Source organism: Panicum virgatum, chromosome 3K, assembly GCF_016808335.1.
Source record: "Panicum virgatum strain AP13 chromosome 3K, P.virgatum_v5, whole genome shotgun sequence".
Classification (NCBI taxonomy): Eukaryota; Viridiplantae; Streptophyta; class Magnoliopsida; order Poales; family Poaceae; genus Panicum; species Panicum virgatum.
The window spans coordinates 35,012,960-35,029,828 of record NC_053138.1 but is presented as its reverse complement, the minus strand read 5'-3'; the positions used below and the strand labels follow the sequence as shown (position 1 = coordinate 35,029,828).

General features: G+C 47.7%; 2 protein-coding genes across 3 annotated transcripts; one reads left to right on the top strand and one right to left on the bottom strand.

Moving 5' to 3' along the window:
- Positions 1–3,751: 3,751 nt before the first annotated feature.
- On the top strand, positions 3,752–8,957 carry LOC120699079 (sorting nexin 2B-like). Its single transcript, XM_039982941.1, has 5 exons — positions 3,752–4,797; positions 7,093–7,302; positions 7,400–7,660; positions 8,354–8,440; positions 8,692–8,957. Exons 1-5 carry the CDS (start codon positions 3,781–3,783, stop codon positions 8,791–8,793), a joined length of 1,677 nt encoding a protein of 558 aa, XP_039838875.1. The 5' UTR covers positions 3,752–3,780; the 3' UTR covers positions 8,794–8,957.
- Positions 8,958–9,620: 663 nt separating this feature from the next.
- On the bottom strand, positions 9,621–12,821 carry LOC120699080 (dehydration-responsive element-binding protein 2B-like). 2 transcript variants are annotated; one of them, XM_039982942.1, is made up of 2 exons: positions 12,614–12,821; positions 9,621–10,907 (listed from the first exon to the last, which is right to left on the bottom strand). In XM_039982942.1, the coding sequence occupies exons 1-2, from the start codon at positions 12,670–12,672 to the stop codon at positions 9,947–9,949; spliced, it is 1,020 nt and encodes a 339-aa protein (XP_039838876.1). In that variant the 5' UTR covers positions 12,673–12,821; the 3' UTR covers positions 9,621–9,946. The 2 variants fall into 2 exon arrangements, with proteins under 2 accessions (XP_039838876.1, XP_039838877.1); XM_039982943.1 differs by having other exon boundaries at positions 9,621–10,904.
- Between the last annotated feature and the right edge of the window lie 4,048 nt (positions 12,822–16,869).

Genomic DNA, 16,869 nt, shown 5'->3' with positions numbered 1-16,869 from the left:
AACTTGTGTAAAACGTACCTTGCAATTACCGTATTGTTGTTTTTCTTTCAATGATACCCCATAAATGTTTATTACTAGGCAGCATTCTTCTCTCCACCGCTAAAAATATTAATTAGGGGGAAATTTTGGCGTAACCTTCGCTCCCACCCCTACTTCGCATTTGGAAATGAGATCTCCACCATCCGATTATTTTCCCATTGCCCCCACCCACCTCACCCTGATACACGATCCCTTCATCGCTTCGCCCCCTCACTGCGTGCGGCAACCTCTGCCATAGTAGAAATCGCATGGCTTCAACTGCCTTTTCGGTGGGAATTTCCTCTTGCATGGCTCCATGCATACACAACCATTTCAAATTGGCCCCTTCATTTAATTTAGCTCACGTTCCGCCACTGAAATCCAATCCTCAGTACTAAAACAATTTTGATGATCACTAAAACACACCACCTTCCCCATCTAAATGAAGGGGATTCATCGCTCTACCTATCTACTAGCAATTGGATTTTGGTATTATGATGTGGTAATTATTATGAAAACACAAAAATAGTTATGGTTAGAGACAGAGAGAGAACGTTTTTCCGTAGGAGATATGAGTAAACTGCTATAGATGGTCTATAGTAAAAAGGCATCATTAGAAGAATAGCTCACCAGCAAAACCCAAAATCTAGAAATTTATTTTTTTTACTAGAGGTAGAAAACAATATTTCCAATATGAGTATTTTTTATATGCTAACATAAGTGTAGCTCCCCATGCAGTAGTATGTGGAGCAGCTGCCCCTAACTGCTTATGAGGCAACTACCCCAACTACTCGTGGGGGAAGAAACCCCCTCCCGCCTGCCCTCCAATGGTGTTCTAGGTGGTGAGGAAAGAGCGGTGATTTGGCAGGTTGAGGGGCCTTTTTTTTTGCATCAGACAACTAGAGGAGGAAGATGAAGTCTATCTTGGGCCGGTGGCTGGGTCCAAGGTGATGGCCCAATTCAACTAGACTATGACATCACTTAAGCACTGCTCTTTCAAAAAAAAAAGCCTTCCTATCATTGGATCCGCTCGAGTCGATGACAATCCGGAGAGTAAGAAATCCTAGCTACGTTGTTGCGTAGTTGCCACATAGCCACGAGTCCGCTAAGGAGGATTCAGCCAGCAGCCTCCTCCTCTATTGCAGTGAACACTAAGAGCCCTTTTGGCAGGGCTTTTTGAGCGGCTCCAAAACCGACTTCTCGCGGAGCCTTGCCAAACAGTTGAAATCAGAAGGGCTTCGGCGCGGGAGCCCGTGAAAATGCGGTGATTGGAGCGGTCGGAGAAAGCGGGAGCCATAAAAACATAGCTCCAAGTGACTCCTCTAGCTCCTCCATGTCGACTGCCCCTTTTACCCCCAAGAGTGGCACAAATGGAGGTTTCTTCGCGCGCTCTTGTAGCGTCTGGCCGTTGCTCCGCGTCCAAGGCGCGACGGAGTGGCGCAGGCAGCCGGGCGGCGGCACTGCGCCTAGGAGCAAGAGGAGGAGGACGCAGCGGCCGGCGGAGGGGGCGGAGGCGCCAGTGGCGCCACGGTCAACCAGGAGAAGGGGTTGGAGTTGATGGCGGCGCCGTGGCCGAGCGGAAGGTGGGAGTGGAGGTATCGGCGGTGAAGCGGGAGGAGGGAAGAGGAGAAAGGTGCGAGCGGGAGCTAGATGCAGAAGTGTTGGCCATGGCGACAGTAAAAGCAAGGGGGAAAGGGGGTAGAGGTGCCACCTGCGAGAGGCATTGGCCTGTTGGGCGTCAGGCGGAAGAAAGGGTAAGGAGAGAATAGAAGCCGAAGTTGGTTTTTAGGAGCCGAACGCCTGCCAAACAGATCCTGACTAAGCTGTGCTCGAGCTAAAAAATCTGGGCTCGCTCTGCCAGTACCAGTGTTTCTAATGTATATTTTCCTTTAAATTCGTTGAACTCATGCTGAATCCTAGGCCCTGTTTGGATCTTTAGCCTTTGAGTTAATTTGAGAACTAAAATTTTGTTCTTCAATTAGCTCTATAAAATTTACCCTCTAGAGTTGTTTGGATCCATAGACTAATTTGAGGACTAAATATGAGTAAAATGCACTGGAGGTCCATCAACTTGTAAGAGGGTGTCACTTAGGTCCATGAATTTTGAAAGTGCATTTTTAAGTCCATGAACTTGTTAAGTCGTTCACCGCAGGTCCATACCTCTCCACGTAAGCATATAATGCTGGCATGGCATGCTGATAGGTCATCTCCTCTCTCATGCCTCTCCTCCTTTCTCTATCTTCATCTCAAATATTTTATCGAGCATGTCTTGTGCAACCAGGTGAGCAGCTTCCTCATGGTGGGCGAGGCCAGCCGTCACGCCACGCTCCAGCCACATCATCTCCTCTTCCAGGTCACGGACGCCGCGGCCCATGGCGTCGCTCGTTGTCCAGATGCCAGCTTGCAGCGAGGCCATGGTGTGATTGTCCATGTCAGCGCTGGCGCGGAAGGAAGATGGCCGTGTTCGCGCCTAGCCTCGCAGTGAGCTCGTTGGCCAGCACCATGTGCATGCGTTGTCGCTCCTCCTCCACCGGCATCGCCGCTCTGGCTCTGGGCGTTGCGCCACGGCCGAGGGAGAAGATCTGGGCCACGCTGCAAAACACCCAGCAGTCAACGCTCTATCCCATCGTCATCCTTCTCTTCTGCTCACGAGTTCGAATTGGATGGCTCGCCGCTCCAATTCATTGCTTGGGATGTTGATTTTAGGGGGGGGGGTAAATTCGATTTCGCGTCGCGTGACTTGCTGCGAGGCATCACGCCTGCCCTGTAGCATCGCCTGGAGCGCCTCGATGCTGCTGCCTGCCAGGCCAGCTCGCGGTCCATCTCCTGCCGCGCCACCGCCCGCCGCTCCATCTCCTCCAGCACCGACGTCCTCCAGACATGCTGACTAGCTCGAACTCCTCTAGCATCTCCAGCAGCAAGTGCTCGACGAGACCTCCACGCCAGCACCCTCCTTCAAGGTTGCCAGCAAGAAGATGGTGAAGGTGGTGTCACTCGTAACTTGCTCAATGAAATGCCTCAACCTGGAGGTGCTTTGAAGAGCCAAGTCAGCATGCCATGTCAGCGCTAGAAGCACACGTGTACTGTTATGGACCTACGGTGAACGACTTAACAAGTTCATGGACTAAAAAATGCACTTTCGGAGTTCATGGACCTAAATGACACACCGTTACAAGTTGATGGACATCCGGTGTATTTTACTCACTAAATATATATCCCAATCATTGGCTATGCATGGAATGAGGAAAAAATAATTATTCAGAGGGGCCCACGCAGAAATAGCCCGAATAAGCATCCCTTGGAGGTGTTATTTTTTTAGGAGATGCTAATTAACTTTAGTATCAATATAGTCCACCTGTTTGGATCTGTTGGAACTAAAATAGACTAAAAGTGGAGGTGCTAATTTTTAGCACACATGGATCCAAACAGGCCTAGGAAATCATGTCGGCTTCCCAAACCTCGGGCTAATTGGCGTCTGAGGTGGAGATGAATTTTATCTGAGCTGGCTGGTAGAAGAAAAGGACCAAAAAGTGGACCGCTTGCTTAGGTTTTATTGCACGATAGGAAAGTAAAACGTTCTCGTCGGAGCATGAATGCACGGTATTCCACGCTCCCACGAGGGGCCACGTAAGCGTGTCCTATCCCAACCGCGCGGGTGACCGCACCCGCAACAAACCGCCGGAGCCTGCCGCCCGCCGTCTCCGCTCACCCCCCATCTGCCCCCCCCCCCCCCCCCCCCCCCTTCCCTCTCCGACCCTCGCCATGATGTCCTCGGCGCCTCCGCCGGCGCCGGCCGCCGGCGCCGGCGACGACGACATGGAGTCCCTCCCCCTCGCGGCCTCCTCCGACTACGCCTCCGTCGCCTCCACCTTCGACCCCCTCCTCTCCTCCGCCTCCGCCTCCGCCTCCGCCTCCGCCTCCGCCTCCGCCTCCGTCGCCTCGCCCCGCTCCCCTCCGCCGCGCGCCGCCTACATGCTCTCCTCGACCTCATCCTCCTCGTTCGTCGACCCGCCCTCCTACGCCGACGCCACCGGCGCCGGCTCCTCCTCCCCGCGCTCCGCCTCCTCGCCCGCCTCCGCCTCGCCGAGATCCGCGCGCGCGGCGGCCTCCGAGTACGCCCTGCTCGCCGTCTCCGACCCGGAGACCGAGGCCGAGCCCGCTGCCACCTCGCTCGTCCCCGGATCCGCGCCCACCTACGTCTCCTACCTCGTCACCAGCGTTCGCCGCGGGGACCCCGCCCAGCGCCGCCACGCCGTGCGCCGCCGCTTCCGGGACTTCGTCACGCTCGCCGACCGACTAGCCGAGGCCTTCCGGGGCCACTTCGTGCCGCCGCGCCCCGACAAGAACACCGTCGAGAGCCAGGTCATGCAGAAGGACGAGTTCGTGGCGCAGCGCCGCGCCGCTCTAGAGCGGTACCTTTGGCGGCTCGCCGAGCACCCCGCCATCGGGTCCAGCGACGAGCTGCGCGTCTTCCTGCAGGCCGAGGGCAAGATGCCGCTGCCAGGCAGCACCGACGTGGCATCGCGGATGCTTGATGGAGCAGCAAGGCTGCCACGGCAGCTCATCGCCGGGGAGGAAGCCGTCGCTGCACCACAGGACGTCGTCCAGCCAGCTAAGGGTGGCAGGGACCTGCTCAGGATATTCAAGGAGCTCAAGCAGTCTGTGGTCACTGACTGGGGTGGTGTGAAGCCTCCGCTGGTGGAGGAGGATAGGGAGTTCCTGGAGAAGAAGGAGAAGCTGCAGGAGTGGGAGCAGCAGCTCACTGGTGCGTCACAACAGGTGAAACGTTCCCATATGCCAGAACTCCCATCTACTACTGTCTCATAGTTATGATCAGTGAGGCAGTGGTTTCTTCTCTTCTTCTACTACTACTACTACTTAATACTTAATACTAAAAACTAGTGGAGAGTGTTTAACTGGTGATTCGTTGTCTCAGTTGAAGATTGAACTGAACCCACCTCAATCTCCCCACCAAAGGATTTCAAAATGCTGACCTAAACATATTGAGTTTCATGACATGGAAGTATGATCAACGAGTCTCCTTCAGTATCATACTATGCAAATCGTGTTAAGCTTATTTCCTTCATCGACATTATAGACATTCAACCATTACAAGAGGATTTTTTGAGGCAACATTCCCCCATCCAATAGCTTCATTTAGTTGCAACATTGTGATTTGTAATTAAATGCTTTTATGCCAAAACATCTTACTTCTGGTAGTTTTTATGTTTGACCAGTTTACCATTCATTTAGGGTTTAGATAGATGTCGTGGTGTGCAAACCCACAGCCGGGTGGCGTAGTGCACCCGCCTAATCCTAAGTGTAGGATGTGCTTGGGGGCAGTCCAGGAATGCTCGATCTAGAGGCGTAAGAACACGGAGGCACAGTAGGTTTAGAGTGGTTCGGGCCGCCGGAGCGTAATACCCTACGTCCACTGTGTGTTGTATTGCTTGTGCTCTCAAGAGGTTGAGAACGGGATTGTTCGGAGTGAATCCGAGCTTGTGTTGTGTCTGACTTCGCTTCGCTTGGCTTTACGTACTCCTCCCTTTTATATCTCAAGGGAGGAGTGTACATAGCCGTTGGATCCCCGACAGATGGACCCAGCGATGTAGTATAAAATAACATACTGTACAGACATTATGGCGTTGCAGGCGACGGAGACCTTATTCCTGGATTTCCTTGCTTTGCCCGTGGGAATCTTCCATCCGGCATAGCCATGCCCTGTGTCTTGTCGAAACGGCGCCAGGGCATAGCTTGCGGCGTAGCTTGCCGTAGCCTGCCGCGTAGCTGAACGGGCCGTGTAGCTTGCGGCGTAGGCGGTATGATGAAAGGGTGCCGTGCCGTCGTATCCATTTAATGCAGCAGACGGGCTCTGCGCGGATGCGGCGCATGCGGCTGCACTGTGTACCTCGGTAATATGCGGTCTACAGTGAGGCCTGACAAAAGCTGCCCCGCGTGCCGCGGCGGTAGAGCACGCCTCAACCACCCGCATTGACACGTGGCGTCTCCGGACCCCTCCCGAGCAGCTAGCTGAGCCGAGAGCTCACGGGGGTCCGGATAGGCACGTGGAGGTCTCGGACCCACCTGCGGGGGTCCGGGTCCGCGGCCACAGGTGTTGAGCATTTCCACCTCTGGGACACGTGGTGACACCGAACCCGTCCCCGAGCGGGAAGCGGGTCCGGGACCGTTGGTCCGGTGAGATGGAGTCGGACCCTAGGGGTCCGGCTGCTCAGCTCCTTAGGGCGTAGTTACGGATAACTACGCGAGTCTTGGCACAGTAGGAGTGGGTACCCCAGTTGCAGGGTACCGACAATAGAGCGTGCGGAGGATTTATTATATTAGTAGAATGGTACCACATTAATTGTTCCACCATCCTGATGTTCTTCTTCACTCACTGAAGCTAATATCTTGTTTTTATGTTGGTAGTCTCAACAGGAGTTATGACTTCTGAATGGTCTTGCACATGCTTTTTCTGGCCTACTCAATGGTTTAATCAGAGGGGGAAAATAGGAAAAAAGCTCCCAACTGATGTCTTATGTTAGTGTGTTGAGCCTAACAAGTTGTAATTCAGAATGGGCTCAGCAATGGTTGTGATTCATGGCTGGGATTCATTTTTTCCTGATAACTCTGCATACTCATTTTGTTCTCCAGCATCCACATCAGTTCCAAATTAGATTGTGCGCATATTAATTCGACCATAATCTGTGCGCCATATGGATATGTTGTACACAATAGTATGGTGAACTAGATTAACGGGGCAATATGTTTTCACAAAAGAGGGGGGAAAAGAGAGTTTTTGCAAAAGGTTAATAGGGCAATACATCAATATATAATTATATTCTAACAGGGGAAACATTCTTGAATCAGCAGTGTGAGAAGATCCCTAACCATGGTCGTGTTTGTCATGTACAGTATCAGAATAGGATAAGGGCCATACTGTGTGTTGCATGTCTGAAAATTTGAAGCAACGTCAGTTGATGGTAGTTTTTTTTAGTAGAAAACTGGTTTTGTGCTGAAAATTACTAAAGGTGTCTTGGAGGAAGCTATTGATCAATTTTTCTGTCTTCTCCACAGGCAGAAGCACTCGTCAAGGCTCAACAAGATATGGGTGAAACAATGGGAGCGCTTGGATTGGCATTTGTTAGACTGACAAAGTTGGAGACTGAGGAGGCAATGTATGATTCCCAAAGGATGAGAGCAGCTGAAAGCAGGCGTGTAGCCACTGCAGCTGTTAAAGCTAGCAGGGCATGCCGAGATCTGAATGCTCAAACTGTTAAATATCTGGTAGAACTTCTGCCCGTGGACTACATTATAGATAAACTCTACTGTTTAGAAGTGATCATATTCAGGGAACTTACTTTGTTCCTTTCTTTTTTGGCAGGATACACTGCATGAACATTTAAGCATAATGTTGTCTGTCCACACTGCATTTTCTGATCGGGCAAGTGCATTATTGACTGTACAAACACTCATGTCAGATTTGGCATCATTACAGTCCAGGATTGAGAAACTCGAAGCTGCATCCTCAAAGATATTTGGTGGTGATAGAACTAGGATTCGCAAAGTGGAGGAGCTAAGGGAAACAATCAGGGCTACCGAAGATGCTAAGTTCTGTGCTTTAAGAGAATATGAGAGAATTAAGGTAATAATAAATGCTCATTTTGTCAAAAAATATGGCTGGTTAACAATGACAAAGCAATAACTGCGAAGCATTGACTGTTTACTCAGTTACTCTAGTTTCATGTAACTTTAGCTACCATCATGTCCTTTTTAGTAGTGGTTCTGCCAGCTTTCAAATGTCTCTTCATTTTTTTTGTCCCTTTGTTGTTTAACAGTACCATTGAACTTTGGTTGGCTATAGTTGGTTGGTATCTAATATTCACAAGGATGAAGGAACTAGTTTCCACTATTTCAACCAACAGACCGTTCCTACATAACATTTTCTGTTCATTTATTTTCGAATGAGTACTCAGTAACGATCAAACTTGATGGAGTGCAATATATTACCCGTCTTGAGGCTTGTGATTCAAGCACTTTCTGTATATTTTGTGTTATCTTAATTTATGTTCTGAGGGATGTTGCCTTATCATTTCTGATCAAATAATTATCTAATTCGAACTGACCTGCTTGCATGGACTATATTCTTTAATGCTGAGCACCTGGCTAGGCAATATTAAATAAATAAATAAACAGCGACATCAGTAGAAATGATTACCTCTGGCTTGTCTCACTGTAACTGTAAGGTTACTTCCCTATATGCATTACATGTTGCTTCTGATGATATCTTCACTTCAGTGAGGCAACTGAGATATGGTTTTATACGAATGGTATGCAGGAAAATAACAGAAGTGAACTCCAACGACTGGACAGAGAAAGAAAAGAAGATATCCTGGTGATGCTAAAAGGATTTGTTACAAGCCAGGTACTGCATCAAGCCTTCAACACTGCATTATTCCATTATACTCTGCGATGATGCATTTCTGGAAAATGTTGGAATCTTAATTGCTCTTGCCGAGCAAGATAGATATCCAGACTTGGTTCCCTTTCATCCGATTAACCTAGCAAGTCATTCTGTTGGGTCTTCCTGAGCCTAGCTGTTTTCTGTGCTTGCCAATTAATATGTTCCGGTTACCTTGACCCTGAGCTCATGTATGTATGCACGTCCACACGCAGGCGGCCTACGCCGAGAAAATTGTGGATGGTTGGGAGACGGTGGCCGAGGAGACGAGTGGATATTCGCGAGGAACTAACAACATGCCATCTTATATGGATTGACAGGCCATCTTAGGGTCTTAGCTTCCCCATATTTGGTTGGATGACACTGTTTGTACAATGTAATCTAGGATATGAATTGTGAAATAGAAAGCTACACCAAATTCGATTTGTTTTCATTTATTTGTTTATAATCAAAAGGAGCCTGGCTCCACAGTTCCTAGTTAGGCTAGTTAGGCCAGCTCCAGCGTGAGGAGAAAGCGAACCGTGGCTGAAAAATGTCGAACAGAAGACACTGACGATCGACCTTTGGATGTCAGAAACAAAATGTTCAGGAGAGCCAAGCAGCCGGGCTCACAAATCGATGCACATGTTGGGGGCTATCGAATCAAAATTTTGTTCGTCTGGCGTGGACTTCACAAATAAGATCTAATCATGGACTAATAAGGTTTAAAAAATTCATCTCATGCTAATCAGTTAGACTGTATAATTAATTATATTTTCAACTGTATTTAATGTTTCATGTATGTGTTCGAACATTCGATGTAAAAGGAACTAAATTACTATACCTCATCAGTCGGATTGAGGACTGGAGCTGCCCTTACCACTTTTTCCCCGTTTGTACTGAGGTAATCCCGCTCACTGCTTTTGTTTATACCGGAAGATGAACAGCATAATTGAAGTTAAATTACTACGTGGTTAGCGGTTATTGGATTTGAGAGCAGGAAATTTAATCTGATTGCTGATCGGTGTGTTCACACTTGCACGTAGCCTACAGGCTACTGTGTTCACACTTGCACGTAGTCTTCAGAGCCGCGCTGGGTAAGCATCAAAATTATCCGAAAGTCAAAGAAACGAAAGCAGAAAGCAAACAATTTTCGGCAACGAAGTGTTCAAAAGATCATCTTAAAAGGTTAACTGCGGCGAATGTCCAAAGACCAAAGCAAATGCTTTTTTTCCTTGTTCTTTTCCTTCCACAAGGTGGGAACTATTTACATCGCCATTTCTGGTCTTACAGAACATGGTTCTCCAACTTATGCTTCAAACTGAGTTCCTATGCCTATGTAAGTAAGGAACAACGCCTAGCTTTACAGAGGCGAAGCTTTTATCAGTTTTGCCAACCAAGCAGCCTTCACCACCAATTGCCATCCCAAGCTCCAGCAATGAAATGGGCTGAGGACCAGCGGCTCGAGACCAAACATTAACAGTCAGTTGCCTACAGGCCCTCGAAGAAACCAGGACTTTCAAAGCCAGCAAGGAACATGTCCGGTTCCTGAGACATGGCATATGGTTCTGGCTCCGACTGGAGCATGCTCTCCAGCACACTGGAATCCAGCCCGTCGAGGTAGAAGGGCTGCCCAATGCTTGCGTCAACTCCACCCTTATTCTGCGGATCAGCTTCCATCATCCTCAGCATCTCTTCAATATCGAAACCATCATCCTCACCCTCTGGAAGGTTGGCAATAGGTTCAAGTGGCTCAAAGACTTCCTCGTCAACTGCATTGGGGGCACTAGCTTGGGTACTGGGATCGCTGTCTTCATGCTGAAATGAAGACCCAGATATTACCCCAGACCTGTGTGAACCAGCCTCCATAACAACAGGGTAGTCCACCTTCGGAGAGCTTGAAATGTCAGAAACTTCTGGCTTGAGTGCTGTGGATGCAATATCCGAGTGATTTGATGTCGTTGTGGACTCGCATGATGTGCTAGGTAGAAGACTCTCAACAGCTGCTGGAGCAAACTGGGCAGAGGTTGCTGCTGGAGCAAACTGGGCAACTGGAGCAACTTGGCTAGCAGTCGCTGCACTCTGCCTAGGGAAATTAGTGCGGGCAACCTCTCCATACATTGCTCTAGCGGCTTCATCATAGGCTCTGGCTGCATCCTCCGCAGTTGGGAAGGTCCCCAGCCAGAGTCTGTTGACCCGATTTGGCTCCCGGATTTCAGCAACCCACTTGCCCCAAGTACGCTGCCTCACACCACGGTATCCACATTGTGTATTTTCAGGCCCTCCTTTCCCCTTCATGCAGCCCTTCTTTGAACCCTTAGCAGGTGCTTTCCTTGCTCGCTTCGCGCCCTCAGCACCATGCTCCAACTGCTTGTTATGCTCAGCCCACCGCTGGATGACAGCTGCAACTGAGGTAGGCCCCTCACGTGATCTGCGAGGCCGTTTCTTCCTGCTAAAGGATAACAAACACTTTAGTATTGCTGTTATTGTGAAAACACTTCACAAAATGAACATGTAATGAGAACGTACAAAATAAAGCAAGATGTCCCAAAATACCATGTAAACCAAAAAGGCTCACAAAAACCATATAATGAACAAGTAGAGTACAAACAAAACAAGACAGCATCCAAACGCATACCATCTCCACAGAAACAGATCAATATTTCGCTCACTACCACCCATCTGTCACCACAGATGACCAAATATTCCTACTTGTCAATCGTCTCCAAGAAACAAATACTATTTAGCTCCGAACTCGCTGTTAGTTGGCTTTTGATCAGAAGTTCAGAACATCGCCCCCAAAAGGGATACCCTTTCACTCAACAATCAAGCTGCTAACACATATCCTAGGTAGTAGGGGCAAAACTATCTTAACAGAACCATTAAATGTAATTGGCACCACTGCAACTCCACATGCAAGGTATACAGCTTCAAACATAGGAAAAGGACCTAGGCAAAACTAACCAAAGGCTGGTCAACAGTAACAGTCAAAGACTGCTAGCGATAGCTCAGATGCTCTACTCTAACACAGAGAGCAGCCAGACAAAACGGTTGAACACACCACAGATTAGAGGCCATTGGTGGCGCATCTCCCTGGGGTTTCTGCTCGACCGAGAGCTCGTACTCATTCGAGCGAAGAGCCCGGCCTCTTGCTGAAACACGAACTGTTATTTGTGTCCTGGGTTTTACACGGTCAAACATTGGGGACTCATAGCAGTCAATATTTCCTGTTTACAAGAGGTGATCAAGCAGTCATACCTATTGTTCTGATGGAACCAAGCACCACAGTACTGCCCTCTGCTCCAAATGTTCTAGATTACCGAAAAGACAACACAGACAGACATAATACGTATCAGAGACTGGATAAACAAAGAAAAACTAACAGTATAACAATTACACAAAAGATGAAGAAACAGAGTTAGCACATAAGTTAGACAGGCACACATTAGTCAAATAGTACACATGTTTCTGTGGAGACGACACGCCAGAACAGAATGTAACTCTCGCCAAACACCAAGTGAATAATGATAGTCCCTCAGGTTCGAATTGGCAATACAAGCTCAAAGTTCCTATCTTACAGTAGTCCACATCCCGAAACTCAATCCCCGACCCTGATATAACTAACAAATCTAGTTATTGCAGCCAACAGCAAGCAAAAGCATGAGATTTCCACAATCTCCAGGGACATGCTATGCTCCACACTACCCAAATCAGCAATCATCACTGCAAGGACCAACTGCAACTACTCTTGTCCATTACCCCCAATTACACCTCTTTTTCCCCAAATCCACAACCAAACGAATCCTGAATTAACCCCAGAGCCCCCAAGCCGCAAAACGGCCGATCCCAAGTACACGGACCACCAACCGAAACCCTAAGCTTCAAATTCAAGGGCAGACTGGCCCAACCCTTCAAAGAAACCCCACGACCCCCACCGCGGGGCACTAGAACCAGCCTACCCCCACCAATTTAACAATCCAGAACCCTAAGCAGAAATCTCCACCAGCGAATCGAACAAGCCCCCATGTAATCGACGTCCTACGACCCCAATCTCTGTACAGGAACCCGCTCCCACCGGATTGAACATCCCCAAACCCTAATCCCCCAAAGAACGGGTAAATCGAAAGAAATCGCGGGAGTTTGGCAGGATGATCTCACCTTCCGGGCTGCAGGGCCTGCGCCTGCATCGGCATGGCCTGCTTCTGATCCACCGTCATGGCCGCTCCAAAGATCGCCACTGGGCTCCTAGGGTTCGCTACCCTGGTTTTGGATAGTGCGCTTCGAGTAGCTCGAGTGGGGAAGACTAGCGAGAGGTCGAGAAGAAAAGTCGTCGACGGGGAGAGAGAACGGAACAGAGAAACCGGAAGCCCGATGAGAGGAGGCGCGAGGGCAATTTATAGGCCGCCCGCGACGCGCTCCGCGGGGCCCACCGAGTGGGAAAATATCTCGGGTTCTAGGTGGCTCGCGGCCGGTCCACGGGGTTCGGAGGTTCCCGGGCCCGCACATCAGCGAGAGGGTTTATGTGGGCGGGGTGCAGAGAGGGTGAACGGGGAGGGGGCGAGGTGACGTGAGGCATGCGCTGGGCCGCGTGGCGCGCCTAAGACTGACCTCATCAGTCCCCCCAGCCGCCGCAATCCCCCACGCCACCGCACACGTGGCCCGTCCCCGGCCCCGCCACCTCCGCCCGCCCGCCCGCCACCTCACCCTCTCGACGCTTCCGCGGGAGGCTGGTGAGGTCAGTCTAAGTAAAGTAGCAAACGCGACCAGCCTAGTCGCCGCGCTTTCCTTCGCGAGTGGATTTTCCCCTCAAGTGATTACTAAAGTCCGACCTCTAGATGGATTTCCATCTATTTTAAGCCTCGCCTTTACATGAATGGCTGGATGGCGTGCGTGGAGGGGGTGGCTTAAGGGCCGGATATATATCTCATCTCACAATTACCTGACTTTACCTCACTCGTATGTACAATCACGTTAGCTAATTTAATTTTTTTACGATTTTAGAGCATCTTCACCAAATTACCTATTTATCACACTAATATCAAAAAACTTATCTTCAATAATGGGAGGTGCTCCATAGGCATAGCCAAAAGGTGCCACATGTATGGTGCGGCATACCCTAAGCTAGTGCAAGCCCACTCCCTCCATCTTGTACTTATAGAGCTCAAAATTTATCTCAAAATATATAAGTGTACATCTACAAATAGGACAAACTAACACTAATTATTATCTCTACTTTCTCTTCACTCAAGATGCAATGATTACATTTTTATAGGGGTAGGCCTGCCTCAACCCTGTTGCCTGTTGGTGAAGTGGAGAGCAACTTTGTGATCTGCTTGTCCCGTGCATGTTCTCCCCAAATGTCTAGCCTTAACTTCTCTTTACTGCATTCCAATTTGTTAACTAGTTGTTGTTAGATTTTACCATGATGTAGTTCAATTGATATGCCTTGTAGATGTATCCAGTAGGAATTAGGGATGTATTGCATTAGTCAATTACTCACATATTTAGTTTAATTGATTTAGCTATTTGTTATTTAAGCTTGTGTTGTTTATATTTCAAACTTTTAGTGTATTCTTTTGAACTTATTTGTATTGTACTTTAAAACTTATCGTACCATTTAGTAGTTGTGTACCATATTGCAGGATAATTTTTATGAACTTTACCGAATTGCTATATCGATTCGCATAGAAAATTTTGGTTCCGCATACCCTATGCAAAAATCTTGGCTATACCACTGTCTCCAGCAATCACATCGCCAATACCAAAACATTTTTAGCAATCTCGAAAGGACACCTACCTCTTGCTTAAATGTAGGGGGTTCCTCCATCCACCTTATCTTTTGAGTAATCTGCAGTAGCACTTGCTATCAAAAAATAAAAAGTATTATTGGAGATGGAGAGAGAAAATATATAGGGCATGAGAGATAAGCAATCTGTCGGAGATGCTCTTAGCATAGTATTCGCGCAATGCATAAAAAAACCAAGCCGGTTTGGATAGGAATTTGGATAGGATAGTGTTAAACTTTAGCACTTTGAGATATTAGCACTTGATCCACACTACTACAAAAAACCATTAACCGTGACCTTTAAAAAAACCCTAGGAGGCGGGCAGCAAAAATAACGGCCCTGTTAATGGCCTGCATTAATCGAGGCGGTCGCTTTTTGCCACCTCACAAGATCTATTAACCGTGGCGGTTATTATAATGACCGTCTTGGTTAATTGTTCCCAAACGTTGCCCTGTGTCTCACATCTATTTTATTCATCCATGCCTCCGCTCTCTCTCTTATCGTCATCTCATCCGCTCCCGAATCTCCCTCTCTCCCCTCCACTTCTCTAGGATTTATCTAGACTACTGATGGGAGCTTTATTGTTATTACTTCAGCGGACCCTCTCTAGGATTTTCATTGTTGCCTATATCATTTGGCACCTCTGGATGTTTCTCCTTTGTTTCTATATTTTTCTTCTTATGCTTAAATAGTCTGACCCATTTATATTACATAAGAGGCAAAAAATTGATACAACATCAATAAAATTTAGGTGTATGCCATTGTTGTTTACTCTTGATTTGATGTTTCTCTTGCCATGCGTGTTGGTTGCTCAATATCATTTTGCTATAGCGCCATTTGTTCATGTTGGATGGTGTATGTATGGTTGAAATATGAGACATATATAAGTTATTTGATATGCTAATGATTAAATGATGAGGATTGGTGTGTTAGTGAGCTCTTCTTGCTATTATATTGCTTATTGTGAAGTTTAGGCGACATCTTTTATGGAATTTTATTTTATTGTATGCGTGAAAACATATTCCGTATGTTGGCCCAAAATTGGCTCTTAAGTAAAATGTATTGGGATCCTTAAATTTATCATAGTATGTCATTTAGTACCATAAACTTTAAATTGTAAATTGATGGGCTGCACGTGCTTCTTACCTTAATTCATATTCTAGCCCAAACTCATATCAAATAACAAACCAGCAATCAAATAGACCACTAACCACTTGTTAAAATAAAGAAGCAACGTTAAATATGATGTTGTGTACAAGCTTCACAAATTGCTGCTAATATTTAACATAGCTGGTGCTGTGAACAATAAGTTCAGGAGTAATCCGACTGCATGAAGATTAATTGTTGAATGATTATTTTGTCACATTTTCTGAGCATGAGTTCCTTCTGCAAGTTAAGGATTATGACATTAACATCGCTTCGAAGCCATGAAGGGCCACAAAGTTAAAATGAAACATATCTTTTTAAAAACATTTTGGTTCTTCTCAGATCTACTTGCTGCAACAGCTTCGATCGCGACTGCAACACCTAGCTGGCACTAACAAAATCTGATTAACCGCGACCATTTTTTTTGGGTTGGAGGTGGGCAGGCATGCGGCCCGCCTCGGTTATGGGTGGCCGGGCCGCAGGCTGTGCAACTGCCTCGATTAATTGATTAACCGAGGCGGGCACCTTAACAAAACCGCCTCGGTTAATAGCCCATTAACAGAGGTGGTTGGGTTAGGCCAACCGCCTCAGTTAAAATTTTATCGAGGCGGTACATCGTAACACATCCACCTCGGTTAATGGACTGTTAACCAAGGCAGATTCTTTAAGACGTCCGCCTCGGTAAAGCTCGATCTATATAACAGCCAGCTCCCTTCTTTCTTTCTGCGGCTCCTCCTTCATTTTTGGGGTTTTTGAGCTCAAAATACCAAAATTAGCCATTTTAGAGGAGGGAGGTTTTGCCCTTGGTTTTTGTGAAGGGGGCACCGCAGGAGGTTGATTTGTTACTCTCCTACTCTCATCTCATCTCTTCTCTTTTTATTGATTTACGTGCTTTTGGTCTAGATCTAGATCTAGATCTAAATGGAGTAGAGAGACGGCCGGATCCGGAACCTGTAGATCTGTTTCTCTCGTTCATGGACAAGATACCCAAGGCTGGCAACGATCTTACTTTCCTGCATTCTGTGATAAAATTTGTTGCCGCTGCGAAAAAGTATCATCTGAGTCTGGGTCGGGAGCGTATAATTTGTCCATGCAGTAGATGCCAGAACAATCTTCTCCACGAAGATAGCGTGGTGAAATCTCACTTGATCCGCTATAGTTTTGTTGAGAATTACACCGTCTGGAAGTTTCAAGGCGAAATGGATCCGAGCGTCACTAGTGCATCTGAAAGGAACTCTTCGACGCCCTCATCGGTGAATGGAAGAGGACAACAACCTTCACCATCAATAGCAACAGCGGCGGCGACAGTGCGAATCGCGATTACATCAACATTGATAAACTTCTCCAAGACATAGTAGGTAACGATGGTGATAGGGATGGTGATGAGCAGGGTGATTTGTTGGGGCCTGAAGATGCAGAGATTTTTGAGAATCTTGCTAACCGTATGGACCAAGATGATGTTCTATTTGGGAATTCGAAGTG